We start from the raw sequence: 25,584 nt of genomic DNA, 5'->3' as shown, positions 1-25,584 counted from the left end.
TTTTTGTCGAGTTAATCTTTTAACACACTTACTTAAAATGATAACTTATATTAAAGTGAGTTGTTGAAATTGCTTGCAGTAATCAAGGAAAGCAATGTTGATTGTGCTTCCTAAAATTATTAACTGGCTACTCAGAGGATGTTGTTTTCCTGGCTGTTTATGAAGAATTAACATTATCCAGAGCCTTCGCCTGCTGTTTGGCCATGTGTTTTTTTTTCTTGCATATTTATAATCCACGACAGTGTTTGACAATCTCATTTACCAAAAGTTCACTTTCTGCAGCAGTTCACTTTGAAGTTACTGATTGGGTGTGTATGAACATGGGGTTTTAAAAAGTAACATTTTTATTTACTGTCTATCCACTGAAGTGTTGATAAATGGGGGGCCTGGATTAACTACTGTCGCTGTTGTCTGCTGTTGTCTTGGGTTAATCCTTATGGTGTTGAGTGGAAAAAAAAATTACGCTCTCACGTGTTATCTCAGTACCAACACACTGGAGCACACTGGAATGACAACCGCCCATATCTTCAGTTTGACAGTCCATTGCTGTCTGCTGTGGCTACAACCTTCCATTTTTCCCAATTTTTCATCCCATGTTTTTCCCCTCTGCTTCTTAAACCTTTGAAACCTGGACAAAACTGATGTAATTTCATTGAAAAACATGGGAAGGAGGCAATGAGCAACTTATGAAGAGATGACCCAAAAATTAGCAAGAAAGAAAAGTACAAGAAAATAACCTGAAAATTAACAAACAAACAAACAAAAAACAACCAAACAAAAAAAACAACAACAGAGAGAAAAAAAAAAAAACTTTTAAAAATTGTAAAGATTCTGTACAATTTCCCATTAAATCAGTTAAAAGGTTTAAATACTTTTGAAAAGGCATCTGAATGGAGCACAATAAAACTGATGTTGATCCAAGTTTCAAAGGATTATAAGATATGTGCTGTTGTAGGGCTAGGGTTGGTAAGGGCATAAAGTCCATTGAGTTGTTGTGTGTGATATTAAATAATGCAGACACATTTGACTTGCTAGACCAGTTGTCATGGGCATAAGACAAAAAAATGATAATAAAAACAGGGTAAATGTTAATAAATGTACTTGACATCTATACTATACTATACTCTCCACTCAAATAGGGTCTGATCTGCTTATTTTAGCAGATTATGTCAAAAAGCAATCACATACTTCATAAATCATAATGAGATTTACACCTTAAAAGAAGATCAACAAATGCTCAATATCTATTGACCCTTTTTTATTTCAGAGTAATTTATCCGCAAAATGATACAATACAAACCTTTCATGGAAATAATTAAAGACACTTTGTATTTACAGGCTCGGTTGTATAATATCTTATACATTATTGATATACATTATTAGTTCAACCAAAATACAAGTCATCAACTAAAGCACACAATGTAAGTATTCCACACGGATCAGACGGGGTTACTGAAGGTTTTGCGCAAGAAGTTTATAAAGCACAGTTATGGATAAAATCACATAAAAGAATGCAACAGAGATCTTTTTGCACCATTCTCACAGTTTTCACAAGTTTTTGCCAGTATTCTGACTGTAACAAAAAATGGAACCACTTCTCCTCTGTACCAATCTTACCATTTCGAAATCTTCTGTTTTATTCAGCTGTTCACCTTAATATCATGTGCCCCTTTTTGACCAGAGGAACAAGCAACGTTTTGTGGAACTCATTGCAATAGCAACTGCATTTCTTTTATTTGATAAAATTACACACAGAGTTGGGCTTCCCGACTCATTTTTATTAAAAAAAAACAAGAGAATAAGACTGAATTTACACTCACTTTTTTTTGCTTATTTGTATTATTATTAGAGTGAGTAATTTTTGCTTGTTATCGGATAAGCTACGTTTCTGCAGACAAAAACAGTTAGATTAAATACACTTTATCATGACAGTCTGTTGTTTTTCACATGTCATTGTGGATGAAAAAGGTTAAGCTTCAACTACTGCCGGCTAAATCCAGTCTTAGCACAGTGACAGGTGTCATGGTAATGGCAATGGGTGCCTGTGGTTCCTGGATCGACAGTATGGCACAGATATATCAACAGGGAGCAAGGAATCAAGCCCCCCTGCTGGGAGAAATCCCAGCCACTTTAAATTTTCAAAGCCAACTCGGAAGGAGAGGACACTGCCTGTGGAGATGGGATCACTCAGGAGGAAATCAAATAGTTATTTCTCATCCATCCTGTTACCTCGAGATACATTGTACGCTAATGAACAGTAGGATGATCACACAATATTAAACTAAGATATTAACTGCTATTCTCTTATATAAATGAATGAGCTGGCTCTCTGGTGACAGTTTGTGACGTTATACTAGACAGTCAGTCATGTGAGGTTTTAGAAAAGATTAATTATCTTTTTGGACTTTTTAATCTGTGTGCGCAGATTATCTTTTAAGAGCCCTAAAATAAGCTCAAAAGGTTAAGTCATTATTTTTAAGAATACTTCACCCTTGAAATGACAATTTGTGTTGCAATCACTCATCCCATGTTATGTTGAATTCATGAAAAAAAAACGTTTTTTTCGCTTGCCTCTCTGGTGAGCGAAGGATACAAAAAATGACTAACATTCAAGTAAATGGGGACAGTGTTTTACAGCAGCAAGATGATATCAAAAATTGGTTTACACACTCTGTACTGAGCATACAACTGTGCAAATGAGACTTGGATTATACTGCATTAGTTGTTTAATGTTGCCCCCTTTTACTTCAGTTCACTAGCAATCTTTTGATTGTTGATTGATTTGATTTGATGTTCACTGTAGAGGCATGCAAGAAAACCAAGTTTTATTCACAAAGTCAAAGTAAATGATAGAAATATGGCAGTTTAGTGGGTGCAGTATTACTTTAATGGAAAACAATCTAATCATTGTCAGTCAATGCCACCATTTTAAACAAAATGTATTCCAAATCTGTATACGATTATATTTGTAATTATATTGTTCCCCAGTGACAGCCTCTGTCATCCCTCCAAGTGTAACAAGAGGAGATTTAGATGTGTGATCTAAAACTACATCCACAATATCTTTGATTAACTTTTAATGACTAAAATCCCAGCTGTTAAAGTACTTTGTAAATAAATCACTGCTGGCTGTAAATGCTTTGTTATGGCATCAGGGTGTATCAGGTTTAGTGTAAAGATAGCTGAAGTGTGAACCATGAAGCGTGCTGAACCATTTGTCACGCCAGCAAATCAAGTTACAAAAGCAGAACCTTACTTGAGACCCCAAAGCGTTATTTTATCCGTTCTGCACAGTGAGGTACCAATGCTAACAAGCATGTTGGCTAGTTTTGTGACTGCATGGAGAGGCAACCCTGCCATTTTCCTCTCAATTACTGGAGGAGACATTTCACTGGTGCACGACAGGAGAGAATGGGGACACGGCTTTATTGAGGATGAAAATACCAGTGAGGGTCCATGGCATTCAAATTCACAGGGCTTAACAGCCGGGGTGATGGACGGAGCAGAGGGGTGAGGAAGAATCGCTCAGATTCGGGGCTGGAATGGAAAACAAGGTCATCAGACTAGTTTGGCATGACAAAGATATATCACACACTCGCAGAATGGAAATAAGTCAGTTCTTATTTGAGGCCTTCCCTTGTCTACATCAGCTACTTGAATGACAACTCTAGCTGGGAGAGTGTTTGCGCATAGACTACACGCCCTCTCATGGCGCTGTCATTTAAACATGCATGGCAACCGCCGTGACACTGATTCACTAACCAACAACCAAATTAAGCCAATTCCAACTGCTGCTAAAAATATTCAACTGGGAAACAAACCATGAAGCTGACATTGAACCCACTCGAGTGTGCACTATACCAAGAATGAGTAATTTGAACTTTTACTAACCCTCCACACACACACGTACACACACACGTACACACACGCACACACACACTATGCTCGCTCTGCTACGACTCTTGTTCGAGAGACAAGGAGACAAGCTTTTTGAAGTCTGGATGAGCATTTGGGAGCCTGTTAGTTCAGTCAAGCATTAAGTTGGCTGATGCCGATTTCCTTTAACATCCTGTGGTTGCCCGACTGGCTGCCATGCAGTTTCATAGCGGAGCCTGGCAGGCCCATCAGCCCCGCGTCATTAGCTAAATACTTCCTCTATAGAGAAAAGCAAACGCAGTGGACCAATTCTTGCTTCATATTTGGCATTAAACCACTAGCAAGTCTCAAAGTGAAGTTAACTGTAATTACAAAGTTCAGCACCGGCAGTCACTGTTTAGGATAAGCTGTTCTGTAATTGTGATGCAATAAAAGTCAGAGCGTTTGACTGAATGTAAAGAGTCCTGACTGAAATTTAGGGTTAGTTTTTTGTCTTCTCAGCAGGGAGACAGAGGGAAGGTGTCAGCCTGTATGTATGTATGTATATATGTATGTTTGTATGTATGTATCTTTTTTCTCAACAGGAAAACACTATGTCAGTACCGACATGTATATCAGAATTTAACACACAAAATCCAAATATTAGCATAGCGTAATGCAGCAATATATTTTCTGAGACTTGCAACTGGACCCTTAATTCACAGTTAGATGTGCAATTATGGTGGCTTATTACATGCTAAAATGACTTTAAAAAAAAGAGTCTGGTGGGTTTAGCAATGATGATTTTGAGTCCGTGTCTGGTTGATCAAAAAAGATCCTACTCTGAAACAAAAACATCCGTCTCTATAGGGACCTTTTGAATAAGTTGTCAGACACTTAAAAAAAAATCGGAGTCCTTGAGGTAAATTAATTACATTGCTGCCTATTTCATGGCTGCTGGCTGCAGCGCTCTGGCTCAAATGGACCATTTAAAAAAATGTTACTTATTAGCCACTTAGACACAGAAAAATATGAACAAATATGGTCCAAATTGAAAAATACCTAACTTACACTTCCACCACTGAGTCAATAAAGTGAATAATTTGATCTGCATATAAATGTAACCATTAACTGCCAACAGTGCAACTTTTCAATCATCCATCATGCAACAATAGCTGTCAATTTAGGAAGCTGAAAATTATAATTTTACCAAACAACAACAACAAATTGACGTGGGGCAGTAAGAGAACAGAAATATGTTATATTAATAGGAGTTCTGCAATGATTACAAATATAACAAAAACCCTCTTAACACAAAGGCAGTACTTGCAGAAACAAGAGTCATGTTAATTAACAGCAACACACAGTGTGATCTCACCTCTGTTTTTACACAACAGTAACAGTCTGTCTGGCTTTAGATAAGGAAAACAACTTAAACATATTTGTTCTCTCTCTACTTGTCCAAAAGAAAGTTTCATTTGTTCCATACATCGTCCCTGAGCGAATGGAGAGCAAACGGCACAGTCTGTACAAACAATGTTTACACCGATACGTCACACAGCATACTGGAATGTACTGACATTATTGTGTGCCTTGACATTTTTGTTGATATATATATACAGTAATCCATATGTGCTTGGCAGTGTCTCAGAGCCATAACGTACATTTCACACACCGCAACACACATATTTATCACCTGACTCACACACAAGCTTGAGAGAGGTTATTGAGATAAAGTAGGAGTATCTAAATGGCAGTTGAGAAGGCTTAAGTCTATCAAAGGTTTACAGATTAAGTTAGCACCAGTTGTGTTAATTAACAAACAAATACAATACAATAATATTCAAACGATCACATGAATTACTTCATTTCAGCAAACAATTTTGAAGACTTTTCTGTCGCAGAGTAAAAGAAATTTCCAAAATACTACACAAAACACTGTGACCTGAAGTTCAGTGTTCAGATTCTTTATCATATTGAGCATCAAGTCTATAAAGGCTTGATTTATTTTTAAATTTTTTAACAAGCGATTAACTTTTAAAGAATACCAGAACTAGAACGACACTTTTCAAGAGGAGAGGTCACTCACAAATAGTGGGTATCAGATTTTAGAATTAAACTCTTCAAATGTTGCTACAAATCGTCTGCATCCACATTTAAGATATTGAAGTCATATCATAAAAAGTAGTTCTGATATCACCTTTTCTCTTCCTCCAAATGAAACACAGATTGGCACCTTTCTGTCACAGAGGGACGCAATGGAAAACAATTTTGAGCCCTGACCTTTCAACATTGCTGCTGCCTGAACAGCCCCAGGGAGGAAATGTCCTTTCTCATCAGTTGTACAATATCTAATGTGCTCCATCAAGCTTATTGTTTGTTCACAGCCACGTGCTGCTGACCTCATACCGGCGTGGTCCTCCTGTTCATTCCATCTTTCAGATCCTTCTGGAAGCAGTTGTGGACTTGTAAGAACCCAGAGTCCCTCTCTGGACTGTAGGGCCCTGCAGTTGCGCTTCCCCCCTTTAGAGGGTCCCTACTGAGGGCGTACAGAGATATATCTCCCATTGGCAAACCCATCCCCAACGCTCCTCCTCCTCCACCACTTCCTCCACCGATCTTCATACCTACTGGAGAGGGCTCGCGGGATGGGTCACTAGACCTTGAACTGGAGCGTGAGCGCCTTCGTCTATAGCGGTAACTTGGGATGCGAGAGTATGGTGAAGAAGAAGAGGTTGTCTTGATGAAGTCACGTCGGGCTCGGAAGCGTGTCTCTTTGTTTTTTTCAATATATATGTTGACTGCGAGGACACCCACGGCTTCGGCCACGATGAAGGAGAGGGCGCCAAAGTAAAAGGACCAGCCATAGTTGTAGTGGTTCTTCTTGTCCTCGTCTTTCTTGTCACTGGGGTCTCCAGCGTTACTGGAGATGTAGACGATGATGCCGATGATGTTGCTCAGGCCTGAAGAGAGGAGAGGTGAAAGAAGGGGAGATGGTGAGAAAGAAAAGCATATCAATGTAAAAGTTCAGAGTAACTAAACCCCTGAGTTTTGGCTTGAGTGCCTCTGCCATGGAATGTGAGAAAAGTATCAAAAATGGGCAGGACTCAGGGGGACCTAAGACGCACTTATTGACACGCCTCGTGCCACCTCTACAGGCCCTTCCTGTTCCCCCGCACACACACAAAATAAAATCATCCTAAGTGTAGACTTGACACTTGAATAACTCTGCTTCCTTTTAATATTTTTTTTTCAACATAATGATAAAAAACAAAATAACAGACAGTCTCTGTAATCTTTCTGGCCTTGTTGCCGTCTTGGGGGGATTTCTCTGTCCCTTTAATGTAGTATTTTCTGGTGTTTGTTGCTTTGGTGCAGCCTGTGTTTCAGTGTTTATTTTAGCTGTCTGTACATCTTTTCCACAAATAAGGCAACATTAATATATTACTCTTATTTGCTGTTTGTTCGTAGGGTTTATGTTGCACTTACATGGTGAGTGTTACAAACCACTGTGAATGTCCACTGCCTGAGGTGAAGAACCATGCGCCATAGAAAATGTGACAGACTGAAACACTGAGCTGAAATAAAATGAGTGCTTGTAACTTCAGTAAATAACAAATAGTCTCGTCAAACAGTCTCATACCACGTGTTTGTGTATTGTGGGTGGTATTTTGCTGCATGCTGCTCAGCCCTAGCTCTTCCTCAGAGATGAGGAAGAGAAAGGCAGTAATCAGTTAAGAGTTGATGATGGCGGCGCTCTGTGTTGCTATGCATAAATGTTTTGCTATTTGAAAGTTACTGACCAGAGTCAGTTCCCAGAGTCAGTTCTTTGGATGTTTTACACCCATAGCATGTAACCCCTAGTATAGAAATCCCTAGGTCCACAGGAAAGCAGTGCAGTCTGGAGATGTTTTTGCAGCCACTCTTTAGTGTTAGAGGAAGTCACTGTCCGTATGATAGGGTGGGGATGGGGGTGGCATGGTGGGGTTGGTTAGTGAAAGGATAGCAACGGGAGCTTGGTTGGTGACAAAAACAGACTTGCTAGGAATTGATCGGAACAGCAAATTCAATTGCAACAGCAAGGTTTCAAACCTTAGAGGGCAGCCACTATACAATATGTAGAATTTTAACACTTTGCACTCAAGTGTATAATGTTGCACCCAAATCAATTAACAACTTTACCTAATACCCATATATATTGCTTTTCAACTGAAAAAAAATGATTTGGGGACTACTTACTCCTTAAGCACATGAGTGAAATATGAAGCCTATACAGTAGTATGAAGCCTATACTGCTGTATACACCTACAGTATATATTCAGCACATCAACACCAGAACATCATCTTCACAAATTAGGTCTATACCTTAATGTGTGATAGAATCCTCGTAATTAAACAATGAGGTATAATCAAGTAAACACAACTTGAACATCCACACCTTTCCTTTAGACTCTCACTTTCTGACATCCTTCTTTGCAGAGAATTATTTATGACTTCCAATTAGAGAGAAATAACACATTCACGGAGAAGGGAAGATGTTCTACAAGTGAGTTAGATATTTATTCATTGTGTTGCGTAAAAAAACAACAAATCAGGAAAAGTTAGGGTAACATTGAAAGAAAAAGATGAAACACAGACACCAAAAGGAGACCCCCATGTGTTGTGTCTGTCTTTTCCTTCTTTTTGTCTCTGGCTCTGCACGGAATCTTTTTGTTGTTGAACCAGTTTGTGTGTTTATCTGTAGCGTGCTGTCAGCCCCATCCTACCTGCAGCCACAAACAGGATGCCGGCGCTGAGCAGGATGTTGTTCCTGTTGTTGTAGATGCGTCCAACCCCGACACACAGGCCACCCAACATCAGCAGAATGTTGCTGAGGATAGGGAACAGGCTCGATGCACGCACTATACCTGTTCATACAAGACAGTGAAGCACTGTGGTTAATAAGAATGAAGATCACATCACTTCAACTATATTAGACAAACGCTGAGCAGCATGTGAGTCATTTGAAAATAACAATAGCGCCAGTAAAGTAGAATAAGATGTAGTAGTACAAATCATGTCCTTGTTAACTTTAGGACAGTAATAGTAATAGTCTTAGTAATATTACGTGTAAAAGAAGTAAAAGCTAATTTATTTACTATTCATGTACTACTATAATTATTATTATTCACGAGGTTTGTAAATCTGCAGTAGTACTTTTTGGCCATTTGGGGGCAACGCAACAAAGTGTAAAAACAACATCGACATATCAATACCTTATAAATTTGGCAGGGCAAATGTTTTGGCAAACAATTGTCTGTTTACTCATCCAGCAAATACTGACAACACTGGCATTCATTTGAAATCATGTTTCTGGCCACCTGGCAAATCCAATATTTACTCGTCTTTTACCTCTGTTTTGGTCTCCACCAAGTCTGAGTCGATATCTAGATGTTTGTGTGCTAAATGCTCTAAACCTTCCTTATTTATTGTTATTTGTTATTGTATAATTGTGTTATTGTATAATTGTGTTATTGTTATTTTCTTTGTTACATTCCACTTTCTCTTTTTCATGCTGCTGTAACATTTGAAATTTCCCCCAATGGGGGATCAATAAAGGAATATTCTATTCTATTCTATTCTAGGTGACATAGACAGCAACCTAACTGAACTGTCTCTTGTAACCACCCTAAAACTAACAAACAATGTATGGCACTCTGGTAGTAATAAAAATGTTGAAATGTAGTAATAAAGGGAGTGAAAGGAGACAAAAAACTGTCTCAGGTTCAACAGATGAATTCTTCCACAGACACTTAGCCTGATTAGAAGACGTCCCTGCTTTTCCGTGCTGCTCGCCAAGTGAGCTCATGAGCGTATTGAAATTCATCATTTTAGACAACAGAGTGTTGTAAGAGGTTGTAAGACGGAAACAGCTGCTTTGGGCCACAGGGCAAACTAGAATGTGATATGCAGAGTGAAGCTGATCTAAAGCCTCACGCAAATTGGATAGATGGATTGAACTGTATGAGTCATAGTGTTTAGACAGTTTCACCGTGTCTTCATCAAACTACCTTGGTCAGACATGAGATCTTATGTGAGTAAATTCATGTTTTTAGACCAATTACTCATCAGCACACCACACACTATATCATCTCCATCGCTCCAATTACTGTCATGTCATCGGGCTTTTATGGGGGAGGGATGGAGATGTCATGACACATTAAGTACCCTTGTAATGACTCCATCACCACTCAAAGAAAAGAGACAAAGGATTAAAGGTTTAAGTGTTTGAAGATGAAGAGGTTGCAGCGACTTACGTAAGATGTACTCTGAGCTGTCTGTGTCGTAGTCGTTATCCTCTGGAAAATGATTGATCCTAAAACAGCTTCCTTTGTTGATACCTGCAGAGAGGCCAAAAGCACACGTGTTAATGTGACTAATGCCAGTTACAGTCTGCACAGGGACAAAGTGATCTCTAATTATCAAAGAACATATTACCCATAAGACAAATAAGCTATAGAGTCTCTTTTTGGTAAAGAACATCTAAACTAGTCATGAACTGTCTTGTTTTCACCTCTAACCAGTCAGAAAGCATCTGAGGATGGGTTGCTGTGGATCTGAGGTTCTGAAGTTCTCAAGCCCTAGGGCACCTTCTATTCAAAGACCCAGTCTCTTCAGCGAGAAAATCTTCCCTCCACTTTTAACAGAATAAAACATTGGAGCATTATGAATATTGAAAGGTTAGACTTTGAATTAAAAGTCTGACGTCTGATTTTGCCACCATATCCTGTCATTTCTGTCTTTGCTGGGTTAGTTGCTCTGGAGCTATGCCAGACACCCATAACACACCAGATGCATCAATGGACATGCATCATTCTTGTGAAATTGATATAGTGTCTAAAAACTAGACATAATACAGTTTACATTCTCTCATACACTCAATAACTGTGAAAATGTAAAAAGTCCTTGGGGAAATTTGTGTACTGCTCAACCTCAATAGCTGTTTTATTTTGTCTTTATTTCATGTTTAAATGTCTTCTTTTTCATTTTCTTATACTTAAGAGAGGTCCCCCAGAAGATTAGCTAATGTATTTGCATCAACCAATGTGGATGACTAAAAGTACAACAGTAACAATATGGAGCAACTTTTATATGAGTGGGTCAGTTCTTTGAACGGACCTTCAATAGGTTCTTTAGGTGTCAATGATGTACAGACTACAATAACAATGTGCAAGCTGCAACCCCTGGGGTTGAAAAATGAAGCTAACATGAAGGGCCAAAAACGCCAGTTCCTCTAATGTCCACCTGAGGCTGCCTCTGAAGGTCAATCCCCATGAATCCCCAACTTAACAGCATAGATAAACATGTTTACAGCCTGGGACAAAAAATGTTTTGGTCTCTATAGCTAATTTTCCCATTCATGACAACTGAATGGAGAACGAAATTTTATATAAGTCACCTGTTTACATTTTATTAAAGCCTAAATAATTAAGGTTGGGGTGATACCCCTCAACTTCTGAGTCAGATTCACCCCTGGTTCTTCACAGCGCCAGTCTCTTTCCCAAATATGGTCACTTTTGGCTCCAAAAAAAGCAATATGGTGACGGCTAACATGCCAAACTTGAGGCTTCAAAACAGGAGGCCACAAACCAATGGGGGATGTCACTGTCACATTTGCTACATCCATCATTTGCACACATCGCAGTATGTCTAGTATAGTATTTCATATACTGTAGCCTATGTCATGTGAGATTTGTCACATCTTAAGCCAAACCATGACCTTTTTTCTAAACCTGACCAGGTGTCATGCTTCTGTTTCTTCATGTTGTCCATTTCCTGTTTTAGTTAATTTTGTTAATCTCTGCCTCATACAATTTCAGTTTCCTACATCCTGTCAAGTTTTCCCGCTGTGTGATTACCTGCCCTGCCCAAAGGTGTTTCACAACCATCTGATTGCCACACCTGCGTCTTGTTAAATCATCCTCACCTGGTGTATATAAGCTTGCTGTTCCTGTCCTTCTGTGCCAGTTCGTCTTTGTCTTTTGTAGAAAGTGTTCCAGCAGTTTTTCTTTGTATTAGCCTTTTGATGCCTGTTGGACTGTTTTTGACTGTCTTTGCCTTGCCTCTTTTTGTTTACCTAGCTGACTGATCTCTTGTGTACAGGGTACACAGTTTTTTTTATTAAAGTCCTTAAATATCACTGGCCTGATCTGACTCTGAGTTGTGCATGTGGGTCCATTGCCTGTGGGCCTGATACAAAGGTGTTTTGTTAACTAAACCATATAGTTTTGGTGCAGCTGAAACAATCATATTAACCACGTATGTAAAACTCTGACAGTCTTATACGAGCTACTCTGTTTTCCACCGGTAGGGGCTCTAATTTAGGAAATGCTCCTGAGGGTTCTATTGAAGGGTAGAAACATATGCCCTATGTGGTTGTATGGGTTGGAAGACATGTTGAAACATAAACATACTGCAAGTACTCTATGACTGTACTGTATGACATTGACATTCAGCCTCACTTCATATGCAATTGCTGAAAGTAGCTTTTCAGGGATGGGATTTTTGAGGGGGCGTTCATTTTTGGCTATGGGTTTGGCCAGTGGTGAGCTGTGTTGTGGCTATAAAATCAAAATCCATGTGAACGTTAGCTCATTAGCTGGAATCTCTGGTTGCTTCTATGCCTGAGTGGCTTTTTGCATCCTAGTTAGCATAGCCTTGGGCTACATGGCATTTTGTGGTAGACAGCTCATATAGATGAATTACAAATTTCGTGGCGGAAATGATTTATAAGCTGGAAAACGCATTCACCATGTCTGTCAGGCAGCGCACATGATATGTTTTGATAACAAACACTGAATTTAAATAAAAGTGGCACCTTTAACATGTTTCTACCATATTAAGGCGGCATGATTTTATTCCAGCCATAAAATTTCAATGTCACACGTGTCTGCTGCATTTCCATAGTTAATGTCTGAGGGTGCTGGGAAAGAGAATGAAAGAAAAAGCCACAGATAAAGTGATGAAACATGCTCAATAGCCCAGACTCAAAGAGTCTGTCTTCACCAACTCCACTCTCTCGACCTCCCTTTTTCACTCTCTTTAAACTCTCATCGCTTGTCTCTTTTTACAACACTCTCACCACACTATCATGTCTCAATTACCCACTTCTCTCCCTCCTGTGTTCTAAAATGTTTTCCTCTTCAACTCCCTCTGAGCTTCCTTTCGATCTTTTATGTACCGAGCACATTGTTCGGATCAATGCAGAAGCACGATCACAGTGTAAAATGATCATTACATTGGGTGTGTGAGTGTCTTGCATGTATTTTATATCTATACGATCAGCGTTTCAGTGTAATTAGATGTTTTCTCCTGATTGTGTCATCCAAAAGGTCTCGGAAGAATAGCAGTCACAGGTGTAAAGATAAAAAAAAAAAAAAATAATTAAAAAAGAGTTTTATTCAACATGATCAAATGAGAAGTGAAGATGTCAATGTAAAATAGTTGTATAAATGAATAATACATGGAAAAGACCAGGGAGTTAATAATCAGAGGGATGATGCTGAGAGAGCTAGAGAGAGGAGAGAGAGAGAGTGAGTTCAGTAAGGGAGGTATCTCCCCAGAGCCCATCTGTCTGAGATACCCGAGCCCATCTTTTATTACTCAGCATAGCTTCACCATGGCAACCTCCCCCCGGCAACCCAGAATCACATTTCGAGCTCCGCTTCTCAGAGGACGCCTTTGACATCTTACTAATGCATTCACCAGACTAACACACACAAACTCGGGTGCCACATATACACACTAACAAAGCCACAAAACCAGAAAGCAGCCTTTATGACACTGAGAATCAAAACTTGGTGAGATGGTGGCTGGCAGCAAATCAGCAGGATTTGTCCATTTGAAGTCAGACCAAATGTCTGTTTGAAACACATCATATGTTTAAGTGCCACTCCGGCATGTTCAGTGATCAGAGAGGGGGTGATGGGCTTAATTGAGAGTTCTTGTCCTATTTCAGCATGAATGACTGCAGAACAAGACTTCACTTTGTTTCCGTTTAAAGCTTATTTGCCACCATTGCTCACCTTTAGTGAACCACCTCCTTGTTCTACAAGACACAACACTCATACAAGCGTCTATTGGGTGCATAAGGGAGACAAGTGTAATTTCTGGTACAAGGTTAGCCAATGCGTCCTGAGACTTACCCATTAATTATGCTTCTCATTTGACCTAATATAACTGGTTAGACTCATGGAAGAGATAATCTTAAAACTGGACAGTTAAATGAGTGGACAATTAAAGTTTATTTACTTTTTTCTCTTAAAAGAGACCTGTTATGCTAATTTTGAGGTTCACACATGTATTTTGGGTTTCTGCTTTGGGTTATGTATTCTGGGTTACATGCTTTACTGGTCAATTAACATTTTATTTTCCTCATACTGTCCGTGCCAGAACTACTGTTTTTAACCTCTGTTTAAAAGATGAATTTTAGCATCTATATCTTCAAGCCCCACCTCCAAAACTGTCTAGTCTGTTTAGATTGGTCAGCGTTCCAGGTCTGCCATATCTCTGCATCTCTGTACTATCATTGCCTCCCAAGCCCATGGGAAAAATTTCTGGCTTTGAAGCTAATTTTGTATAGTGGCCAAACATAGTGCTAAAACGTCCAGGTCAATCACATGAAGCCCGTTGGGCTCAAAGGGAATTTTTCTCATAGAAGCAGTGGATACATTTTTTGAGAATCACAACCATCAAGATCTGATCCATTCTGTCCGATAACATTTCTAAAGTCTAAAAGGCCACATGATTACATAATTTTCATGCCCATTCCAGTTGGCTGAGGGCTAAACCGGAAGTTAGCCGCTTGTCCATTGTAAATTTTGTGTGCACTTGCCCTGTGGGCCCCACAGTGCAGAAAATTCAGTTATTTTCATATCAGAAATGAAGCTTTTTTGGCTTCATGTGCCACTGAGCAACTTTCATATGAATGAACAGGGCCCTGCCTACAATACTGAGTCCAGTTGTCTTTAAACACCCATGTAGCTGCTGGGGAATGACTGTAACAGAGTACAGCGTCACTTTTTTACTGAGAAACATCACCAATAAACACTTCCTAACACAACCAGAAAAGTTCCAGCAGGAATATGATCCAAAATCGGGAAGAATTAAACGACGCTGACAATTAAGATGATACATTTCTCTGACGTTAAGCTACATGGAGCAGTGTACATAATGTAATATTAACACTTGCAGGAGCATACCTGGAGCTGATAACCAAAGGAGGGTATTTGTCATGATCTGACGTCAGCTTGTAGCCAAAAATAAAAAATAAAAAAAAAATTTAAAAAAAGGAAGTATTCTGAGTATCCAGAATGGTCTGGAGCCTGAAATTTTTTCTCAAAAAGAATATATATGTTTACCTTATTATTTGAAACATAGCCATGTTTAATATGAACACCCATCATTATTACATCATAAATATGACAGAAAATAAGGAAATGTATAATAGATTCCCTTTAAAACAAACAAATCAAACACAAAGGGAAAATGTACGCAAAATAGACAGAAACTTACTTTTAATTTTTGACATTTGAAGAATACATAGATGAGCTCAACTTTAGGGGATGTATCCCAGCTGCTTATATGTTCAAAAGTCACTATAATCTTTGCATGAGTCTAGATTGTCATTAACATTTTAATTAAGCAAAAAGTATTTAAACTCAGCCGGCATCAGTTGTAGATTATTATACATTACAGATTGAATTTCGAAACTGTGTGGCAAAAGAACTGATGTGATGTGACGTGTGTGTGTGTGTGTGTGTGTGTGTGTGTGTGTGTGTGTGTGTGTGTGTGTGTCAATGAGAGAAACAGCAGGTGAAAAAGTGTTACTTTGTGTGCAACACATCCACAATCTATGCAAGGAAAAAAAGATGGTGGAAAAGATGACAGATGTTTAAGAACAGTGAGCACTCCATCTCACTGCTGCTGATGGTACTCTCAAGGGTTGGAAGCAAGAGAGAAGGGAATATGTCTTTTGATTAACTTTACAGGAAAGCCATAAATAGTCATAGATTTTTATATATATTAAACTCCAGTGAGAGTTGCAACAGTGCAGAGCAAAAGTGCATGGAGTGGGACTTCTATAATGGCTGCATTCATTTGCATATGAGACAAACCACTGGGCAAGTGTTGCCTCTTCACTTGGACCCCCCACCCACAGCACTGTCAGATCTCTCTGCATGTCTGAGAGATGATGCCCTCAGGTCACATGGGAATATAGGAAATGCAAAGTTCCTTCTTCAATAGGCGCTCATGTCATGAAATAGTCTAAACAACTGCCTCTCAACCAGGGGTCCAGGAACCCAGACACATGGTATTAAGCCCAGTGTGAATAATAGTTTTATGAGCAAGTATCTGATCACAGGTTTTACTTCCTAAACTGCAAAAATGTGAACTCAGATTGCATGACGTGGACTCGAGTCACAGTCGAGTCACAGATTTGATTACACACAAATTTGGTACACATTATTTGTGAAAATCAAAACAGACTTACAACTTGACCTGGAGTTTAACACCAATGCCCAAAAATGTTGTTCACACAAACAAAAAAAAATGTGGTGGTCAACAAAAAAGGAATTTTAGTATGTAAATTGTACGGGTCAAAAATCCAGGAGCACAACTTCCAATTTTGTTTGACATTTGAAGTTGCAAAGAACAATAGGTCAAAGGATTGACATGGTTAGCAAGCTAATGCTAAGCTAATGTTAGCTTAACAGCCGAGAATTTTTTACAAGCTTGTTTCAACAAACAAACGCATATTTAAAAAGCATTCATGATTTTAAACGTGAAATTGGCTTTACTTTATTTAGTAATTCATGACTTGTTTAGGGACTGGACACTCAAAGTTTAAGACTTAGAACTTGACCTGGAACTTGTCAGTTTTGACTTAGTTATAAAGACTCAAGACTTATTTGTGACTTGCAAAACAAGGACTTGGTCCTACTTTTGCTCCACAGCTATCTCCTCAACTGTAGTTGACAGCTGTAGAATTCGGTTAATCGTATACAACATAAAATCTTTTAAAACAGAGGTTCCTAAAACGAAACCTTATCAAATGGGGCTCTGTGACCTAATGTGTACCATTAAAAGGGGTCTTTGATCTTGACACACAAAAAAGTTTGAGAACCACTGATATAGATGCTACATGGTTGAATTTTTTTTTCCCTTCACTTTTTTTTTCTTTTAACTAAATTCAAACACTCCAAACAAGGTCATTATTTAAATATTTGTATTACATTCTGTGATATACTTATTATCAGTGTTGTGATGTGATTGTGCCAAAATGCAATCACAGTACTTAACAAATTGCTGGAACATCTGAAAGATGAATGAGCAGGCGCAAACATGCTGGAGTACCACCTGTAGGGGAGTGTAGAAAAGCTGATTGGCTAAATTCTGCAGTCAGTCGTGGGGTTTGTAAAGCCCACACTTATAAAATCAGCATCTGACTAGTTCTGGCTTACAGTATGTCTTGTGTCTCCCAAATCTTGGGTTATTTTAATTTAGCCTCATTATTTATTTGGGTTGTTAGTTAAAAGGAGCACAATCATTCAGAGTGGGGATTTCAGCACCAGCAGCAGTGGACAGCGCCACAACAGGCAGGACTGAAGACGTCACTGATGGTGACCTCAACTTATTGATCTCATTCTCTTCAATGAAGCAGTCGCGCGCAGTGGTGTGCAAACGTGTCCAAACAACAACCAGCAGCTCAAACAGCTCAGAAAACCCAGCCCAAAACTCCTCAGGCGCGCGTGTGTTAGGGGATCACAGAAACCCAGCACCACAGCTGAGAAAATGTTGACAGGATTTCATGAAGTCAGTTTCTTGCTGACTTCTGCAGTTGAAAATGATTTCACCAATCCAAGCAATTTTATGAGAGTAGTTGCCAAGCAACCGAACTGAGTTAATGGGAAAATTAGGACGAATCCTTAAATTATTACTGTGCAATTAAGAGACGTTTCCTGCTTGCAACAAAAATTTAAAATATATTTAAAAATACTATAATAATGGCTTTATGCCATTACCTGACAAGTGAATGTTCTTTTTCAGGCACAAAGTAAATCTTTTACAAGGGAAACTGATGCAAACGTTGCATTACGCGCGCACAACATCGCCTTTGCGCGCAACAAGCAGCAGTTTCCCTCCAAATTTTCCTATTTAAAAATACCAATATACCTTTTTTATAGTATTATTCAACGCGTTCAACAACAGCATTGGGTGATTATGATGATGCACTGCTTGGGAGAGCTCCAGCTTTAATGAGTCGTCACACAGGAAATAATTTGTTGGGAATGTCCGTGTGCTTTTTTTTGCACAAAAAGAACTGTGTTTTTGAGGATTTCATTAAGAGTTCCCAACTGGAGCATTCAGTTTATTCCACTGACAGAACAAATATTAGATAAATCACACTGCGTACACTGTCTCCTCACCACAATAAAACAAACAATCGGGGTAGATCCGCTGGCTGATCTTTGGATAAAATGTTCACCTGTGCCAATGAGTTTAAACAAAAAGTAAGAAAAAAGTTTGTGTACTAACAGGTTACTAACTTATTATTTTACCTTCGATACAACAGATCCTCCACAGTCCGGAGTGCGTCAGGTCGCCTTTGACTTTCTTGGTTTGCATCTGGGACTCGTCCGTCGTGGCGTTAGTGGTGTTGCAGATGTACGCCCGGGAGTAAAGCCAGTAGTCGGTGCCGATGGCGATGGTCATGAGACTGAAGGCGGCAAAGGCCCCCACGATGGCCAGCAAAGTCTGAACCCCTCGGTCACACCATGCCATGGCGTCTCATAATGTGTGGATCTCCCACAGCAGCTTACGCACACGGCGATGAGCGCTTGGTGCCCATGATCGTGGTCAGAGAAAAGCGCGTCTCGCGGTTTTTCCTCTCATCAAGCCAAGTCTCGATCCTTATAATAGCTTGATTAGTGGTCCTCTTTCTTCTTAAACTTCGGTCGGAGTTCAATCCAAGTTTCAGAGTTTGAAACGGTCGCAGCTTTTGTTAAATTCCTTTGAGTTGTCTGAACACATCTTCAATCCCTGCTACAGGTGGGGATGAGAAGAAACAAACGAAAGCGCATCCTTTAAACAAAAACACTTTTATGGTAAATTCAAAGTAAGGCCATAACATCTATATCGACCAGACACAGCTTCTTTACGGGTTACTATTCAATACTAAAGTGCACAGTTTAACAAAGGATGCAGCATCGTTCATCCAGACCACACCTTCCACGGCTGTAGCCAAACCAATGGGAAAGGGCGCTGTGAACAGCTGCTGGAGGAGGAAAACACCAGATTTACACTAACATACACAGTAATGTTAAATAGCAGAATTAAGCCATTTTTTGTAAGGAGAAAAGAAGCGTTCGAGTTTTGCAGTTTGTCTTTCACACATAATCAAATAACAGAATCAAACATTTCTACTCACCCGCGTACAAAAACCATACACACATAAACTAGTTTTTTGGGTGGATGTTGTCAAAAACATCTTCAGAAATTAAGCAAAGAAAAAAACAGCCACTGACAGCAAAGTGGATATTAGAGAGGCTTGATTTGTGGCTGAACTACTTCAGCAGCAACTTAAAAAAAAGTTGAAAGCATCGCCACTGATGAAATATTTCTTTAAACATCCATCAAACCCACTTTGAAGTTTGAGCAGCCGGCTTGCAAGATCACCCAGCTCATAAAAGTAAGACATAAATCTTTGCCACAACCAGAAACTCATGTTTCTAAATTAATGTTTAAAGTCTACGTTAAGGCCAGGCCTGTCACTTTAAGCTCTGGGATATTTGCAGTTGGGGGTCTTTTTCTGTGGAGAGATTTTCTTTTTCACACTGACACACAGTGAGAGGGGCAACCGGAGAGGGACTACAGGATTTGGCCAGGGCTGCTGATGTTTACACTATCCCATCTCTTGGACGGACTGGATGCCTCATCACTTCCTGGTCCATGCCAGGAGAGCAGAAAGAGTGTGTGCAGGGTCTGAATATGGAGGCTGGAAATAGGATAGGATAGTGTGGATTAGGAGATAAAGTGAAGCTGAAAGGAAAGGGAGTGGAGAAAGGGATGGGGGAATAGTAAACTGAGGATATGATAAAGAGAGGTATGCAGAACAGACGGGGGTGGAGAATATGGAAGAGAACTCACTAGTTTCACGTTTTACATATTAAGACTGGAAAGCAAGAGATAATAGTGCATTTGTGCCTCATTTTTGGCTGTGAAGCAGCAGAGTGAGTTTAGCTCTCGGTCTGTGGATCGAGCTGGAACATGTCCGCTGGACTTCAATCATGTTAACAAAGGGGTGAGAGTGGGGGAGTCACAGCAGGTGAGCAGAGGCTGAGAGATTTGATGCTTTAGATTGCATGAGCAAACATAAGACAATATTTTACACAATTGCAAAAGATAGCTTTTATGAAACCATCAGCTGAAGTTTTTCCTTTAGGCTGTTTTTTGGTGTTTTAGTTTCAGCAATGTTTCCTTGTCTTTACAGTTTGGCGCAGACTACAAATCTTTATATAGGGATGCAACTAACAATTAGGCTGGGTTTTCTACTTTAAAATAAATTGGATAATTTGTATTGATCACTACAGGGCTTCGATCTCAGAGCACAGGATCACCAAATGACGCTCAACTTTTTTCTTGGTAGAAACAGACATTCATATAATTTCAGATGGTTGTTTGGTGCCCAGTATATTTGAAGATACATGTAGTGATGGTAGTTTCTGTGGAAAAAAAGAGAAAGAAAACAAGAAAAAGTACACATTTTCCTTACATAAAAACTAACTACAACATGTATGGATAAACATAATAATAACTACCTGACACACATACAGCCAGACGTTAGTAAAATACTAGTTTAAATTTCCAAGGAGTCCACATCCTTAACTTAAACAACTGGCATAATCAGTTACTATATATATATTCAAAGTCCGCTACCATTATTTTAAAATGTCTACATAGACCAGATGCTGAAATTGTCATTGCAGATTGTGAGCCTACCGCAGAGCTTGGGGCTGCGGCACGTCCAGTGTAAACAGTCTGATTGCTCAACATGGAAGTGATTGGTGCTCCATGTAAAATGGCATGCCTTATGGCCATTTTACATGAAGCCAGTGTGAACCCAGCGTGAGTCCCTTAAAATAACTCTATTAATGAGTTCAAGGCCTTTTTGTGAATTTTTTAAACTCCACTGGAACACAAGGGACCCCTGATGGCATCTTAACCGAAGATTGAAAAACTCTTAACTTTTCATCCTTATATATATTAGATGACTTACATTGCGGTGCGCCCAGGTTTTCCAGGCACATTGTCCCACATCATCTCAGTCTGTGATTTTTCCCTCCATCCCATGTGGTTTAGCTTTTAAGTGTATTTTCCTTGGACTATTTTTGCATCCTGACAAGTTGTGCCTAAGTGCTGTTATTTTTTTTCTTCAAGTAAAGAATGACAAGTTGGCTTCTCAGCTAGCCTGTTGTAAACTGTCTGTGTTAATGGGAGTACACAGAGGCAACCGATAATGAGTTTCATTCTCATCACCATGTTCCCGACTTCTTTTTAACTTCACTGCTTCCTCTCTTCACTTCCCAGCTTCTCCATTGTCCCTGCGTAACTTGAGGGAGTGCTTTGGCGCAGCTTGCCATTTCACTCTGGTAATTGATGTCTCCTCTGCCAGCTTCCTCTTCTCTCATGGTGTTTTCTTCTTTCATGCAGGTTTTGGCGGGTGCCAAGAAGAGCGCCTCCTCTATGACCTCGCTGAACTTGCTTCACAATTATGGCAGTTTAAGTGTTGCTGGTGTTTCTTTTCTGCTTTTTTCGTATGTGCTTGCTTGCTTTCCACACAGTTTGAGTGGCTGCCACAGTCTGGCCTATCTAGTCAAAGAGATTAAGCTGCATGGCTGCTTGGTGTACAGCAAAATGGGGATGTGCCAATGTGCCAGGCCTATTTAGATAGGAAATTGGAGGCTACATCGAGGAAGTAATTGGTTATTTCTTTTGGATTTAATTTTGTCAAAATTCAGGCTGAATTTGGCAAAATTGTAGGGCAAGGAGGAACCATTTAAATGTTGTTCTTTTTGAAAAGCAAATGAGGAAAAAAAGAGGAAATGAGTAAGATATGGGTAAATCAGCTCAAATTCAAAGAAAGTTATTTTAAGACCTCTGGAACCAAACAGAGCAGCAGTGAGAGGGTTTGGATTATTTGTTGTTCTTATATTTGCACCGAGACCTATAAACTCTTTAGATGTTCTGAGTTTGAAAAACTGTGTTTGACAGTTAACATACGTGAATATGTAAACGGACCATACATTTTCATAATATTATATTACAGTATATTATTATAAGGCTGTGAAAAGGACTGACTTGCAAAACAATTTATATGATTCCGTATAAATTCCAAATTGCAGAGCAATGATATGAGAGAATTTTTAAACACTCTTGGGCACTACAACTTGCTCAGTTTACAATGAACTTGGAAGGGGATAATAGTAATTATAAATGGAATAGGGGGATATTACTGTGCAGTTCTCAGGTTTAACTACATGAGTAGTTAACAGACAACATATGTGCTCATTATTATTCTTTGCTAGATGAGGGCAGATAAGAAGAGATAATGACCAACATGGCCAGTTACTGTTGAACCCTGTTCTGTAGTGTTGTTCAGGGATGAGGTGAAGCAAAGACACATGGATGCTGCCTGCTGCAGTCAGCGGCAAGATGTTGAGTGTGCAGACAGCGCCTGGAGCAGGAGAGAGAGATAAAGAGCATATGAGATTGGGCTAAAAGAAAGCAAACACAGACTTAGCCCTCAGGCTGCCAGAGACTTGCTACGCCATGACAAGCAGCAGCAATTTTTTCTGTTTTCTCCAATTTCTTACAGTAACAACGCATGGATACCTATAATGTAGCTTTAAAACAATGTTCTAGTCATTATAACTCAAGTCTTATTGTAATAGATTTGGCATCATTCTTGCTAACAGGGTACTTTGCTGAGATCTGGGAACATGCTATGACAAAGTCAGAGAGGGAAATGAACAATCAGACATTCAGACAGGTTGTAAACAAGACAAGAGATTGGTTAGATTATCAAAACACAGGCTGTGTTTGGAGGTAAAAATCTGAACCTTAAGTGTTGATGTTATCCCTCATTGCACGGGAAAGCTGTGTGCACGCACACTTTGTCTAACATGGAGTTTGTTTAAGACATGGGTGTCTAATGTTTTTAATTGAGGCCAGATTAAATAATGTGAATATACCTGGGGCTGTCTGCTTCTGGTATTATATGGATTTTTTAAAAAGAAAAAATCCCATACAAATGAGAGAAATGTAGCTAACTCATCTTTCAGTTAAAAAAATATTAAACATTCCACCACTCCTTACGTGGCCATGTCTGCTCCAAAGCAATGTTTGGTAACCTTTTTTTGATTGTTTACACTAAGATCTGCTTGCACATGTTGTGGACCACACTAGGCCATGATTGACCCCCAGGTTTGACTTTGGACATGCCTGAAATAAGCCTAATATTTGCATATGTACGCAGAATCTGTAGGTATTGGGACAAGAATTTGCTATCCAATCTTTTCTCCTTTGTCCATTTGTAGTTCAAGTAGTATTGACCAGTCACATTTGAGGAAACATTAGTTGCATGCAGGTACAAGGTCCATGTTGAGAGCAAAACAGGCAGTTGTTTATCATCTTATTAATTATTTAGCTAGTAATTCATTAGTCAAAATGTTGTCTGGACATGACTCATGTTGCTACAAAAGAATAACTTGTGGCCTGCATATACGCTGACTACACTGGAATCTGCAAAATACTGACCATTGTCCCTAGAGGCTTTTCAACCTGAGATTAAAAAAAACAAAACAACAAAAAAAAAACAAAACAAAAAAAAAAACACATGACTGTCTGATGTTCATGTTCACTTCTTAGTTTTTTTTTTTAACAATATCACCATAATCCCAGATCTCAGCAATTACCTTGGTCAACTGAATATCATTTAAGTGATAGAAACAATGACTCAAATATGGAAAAAAAGACTCAAGTTGTAATAAACCAGAATTTCCCCAAGCTAGATAAAAAGAGATTGAGTATATGCTTTAAAGGTGACTTTTTGAATAAAGAGATGCATTTGAGCTCTAATATCACACCAAGTGAAACAAGCTGGCACAGGAAGAGGAAGAAAGGGAAAGAAACAGACTTTTCAGTTTTCTAATTTTCCTAGCCGTTTAGCACAGAGTGGTATCAGCACCAAGGCATTCAGTCCCTTGGTGGTTTCACAGCGCTCACGGTGGACCATCTGTCCCCTGCACCCGCTGGCTTCTCAAAATCCTGCACGCCTAGGTCAGCGGCAGCAAGCAGTCGCTACTGTGGGTGGTTTTTAGATTTTGAAAAGGGGTGCATATGTGGAGGGCTGATCTTCAAATGCAAATTTTCAAGTCTCTTGAGTGCAATCACGCTTTGAATCCGGCTGTGCTACATCAGTGATTAAAAAGTTCTCTTAATATTTCAGGAAGCCAAACATATTTTCAGATAAAGATGCTGTGTTGCTAATTGATTGGGAAATATTTGGCATTTTTCCAATTTAAAAAAGGTGAAAACAAGACAGCAAATGTATTCATTTCATGTAGTGACGAGTCTGGGTTTAATAGATAACCCAGACACAAACTTTAATAGATTCAAAAGCAATTGCTTATTAATAGGAATGCTCGCTCAGCTGTGTTTACGTCTCAATGTTTCTTTGAGCTTTCCTCTTCAAGGGGGTGAATGAAGTGGAGCATTGAGAAATACAATCTGGGCTCTTACAGTGTGTTTTGTAAGAGATGCTAACACAATGCTAACTCTACTGTATTAGAGTAGGTTGCACACTGGCGAGATACATTTTCATTTCTGCAATTCTATTATCTATTCCATCCTGCTGGCAAAATAGATCTGTCGTGCTAGGTGTTGGAAAGTTGTGTAGCCCAGGCCTCTGTAGTGGAGTTGGCATATTTGGTCACTTATGTATCCAATGTCTCTGTCTATCTATGTTATGAAGTAACTTTTGATTTGTCTTTGTCTTCATATTTATAAGCAAGACGTAGAGGTCCCTTGAGGTAGTATATTGTTATAATTGATTAATTTCAGGTGCAGCCCTGCTGTGAACTTGCTACCAGCTGCCTAGTAGCCATGGGCTTAGTCAAGCCATTGTTTTGTTGACTTATTGTGGCGAGTGGCACTGATGTGCTAAGCAAATGACTATTAAGAAGGCCCTTTAGCAACCCAAAAGGTTAATTTTAAGCACAAACAATGCAACCATTGCAAACATACCTGCAACAATTGCAGGCAAGAGGAAGGAAGCGCGGATACCAGGAAATGGGTGTGTCTTTGCACCAAAGAGCAAGAGAGAATAGATGGGCACTACCTGTTTTTATAGTGAGCCCTCCTGTAGTGATTGTTCAAGGGCAAAGTTGAAAACAAGGTGACACAGACCCACTTACACTACCATAGGAATACTGCATGTTATTGTGCTTCATCATGTATTTCCTTATGTTCTTTTGAAATGTTCACTTTTACCTTTTGGTTTATTAATTTTGTATATAGTTTTGTTTTAGTAATTAAAATCAGTCTGAACTGCTTGGTGGTGTTATCGTCCTCAGCCAAACCTTACAAAAGTTCTGAGCACAAACTACAGCATCCCCAGCTAAGCTGCAA

At 39.3% G+C, this 25,584-nt stretch overlaps 1 protein-coding gene across 1 annotated transcript; it reads right to left on the bottom strand.

Moving 5' to 3' along the window:
• Positions 1 to 1,247: 1,247 nt before the first annotated feature.
• Positions 1,248 to 19,100, bottom strand: LOC121942484 (voltage-dependent calcium channel gamma-4 subunit-like). The gene is made up of 4 exons (XM_042485701.2): positions 18,456 to 19,100; positions 10,152 to 10,235; positions 8,622 to 8,762; positions 1,248 to 6,818 (listed from the first exon to the last, which is right to left on the bottom strand). Exons 1-4 carry the CDS (start codon positions 18,676 to 18,678, stop codon positions 6,259 to 6,261), a joined length of 1,008 nt encoding a protein of 335 aa, XP_042341635.1. The 5' UTR covers positions 18,679 to 19,100; the 3' UTR covers positions 1,248 to 6,258.
• Positions 19,101 to 25,584: the final 6,484 nt, after the last annotated feature.

This window comes from Plectropomus leopardus, chromosome 3 (genome assembly GCF_026936395.1).
Source record: "Plectropomus leopardus strain MGB_pleo_1.0 chromosome 3, ASM2693639v1, whole genome shotgun sequence".
NCBI lineage: Eukaryota > Metazoa > Chordata > Actinopteri > Perciformes > Serranidae > Plectropomus > Plectropomus leopardus.
Note: the sequence above shows the minus strand (reverse complement) of the source record. Positions and strands in the feature narration are given on the sequence as shown.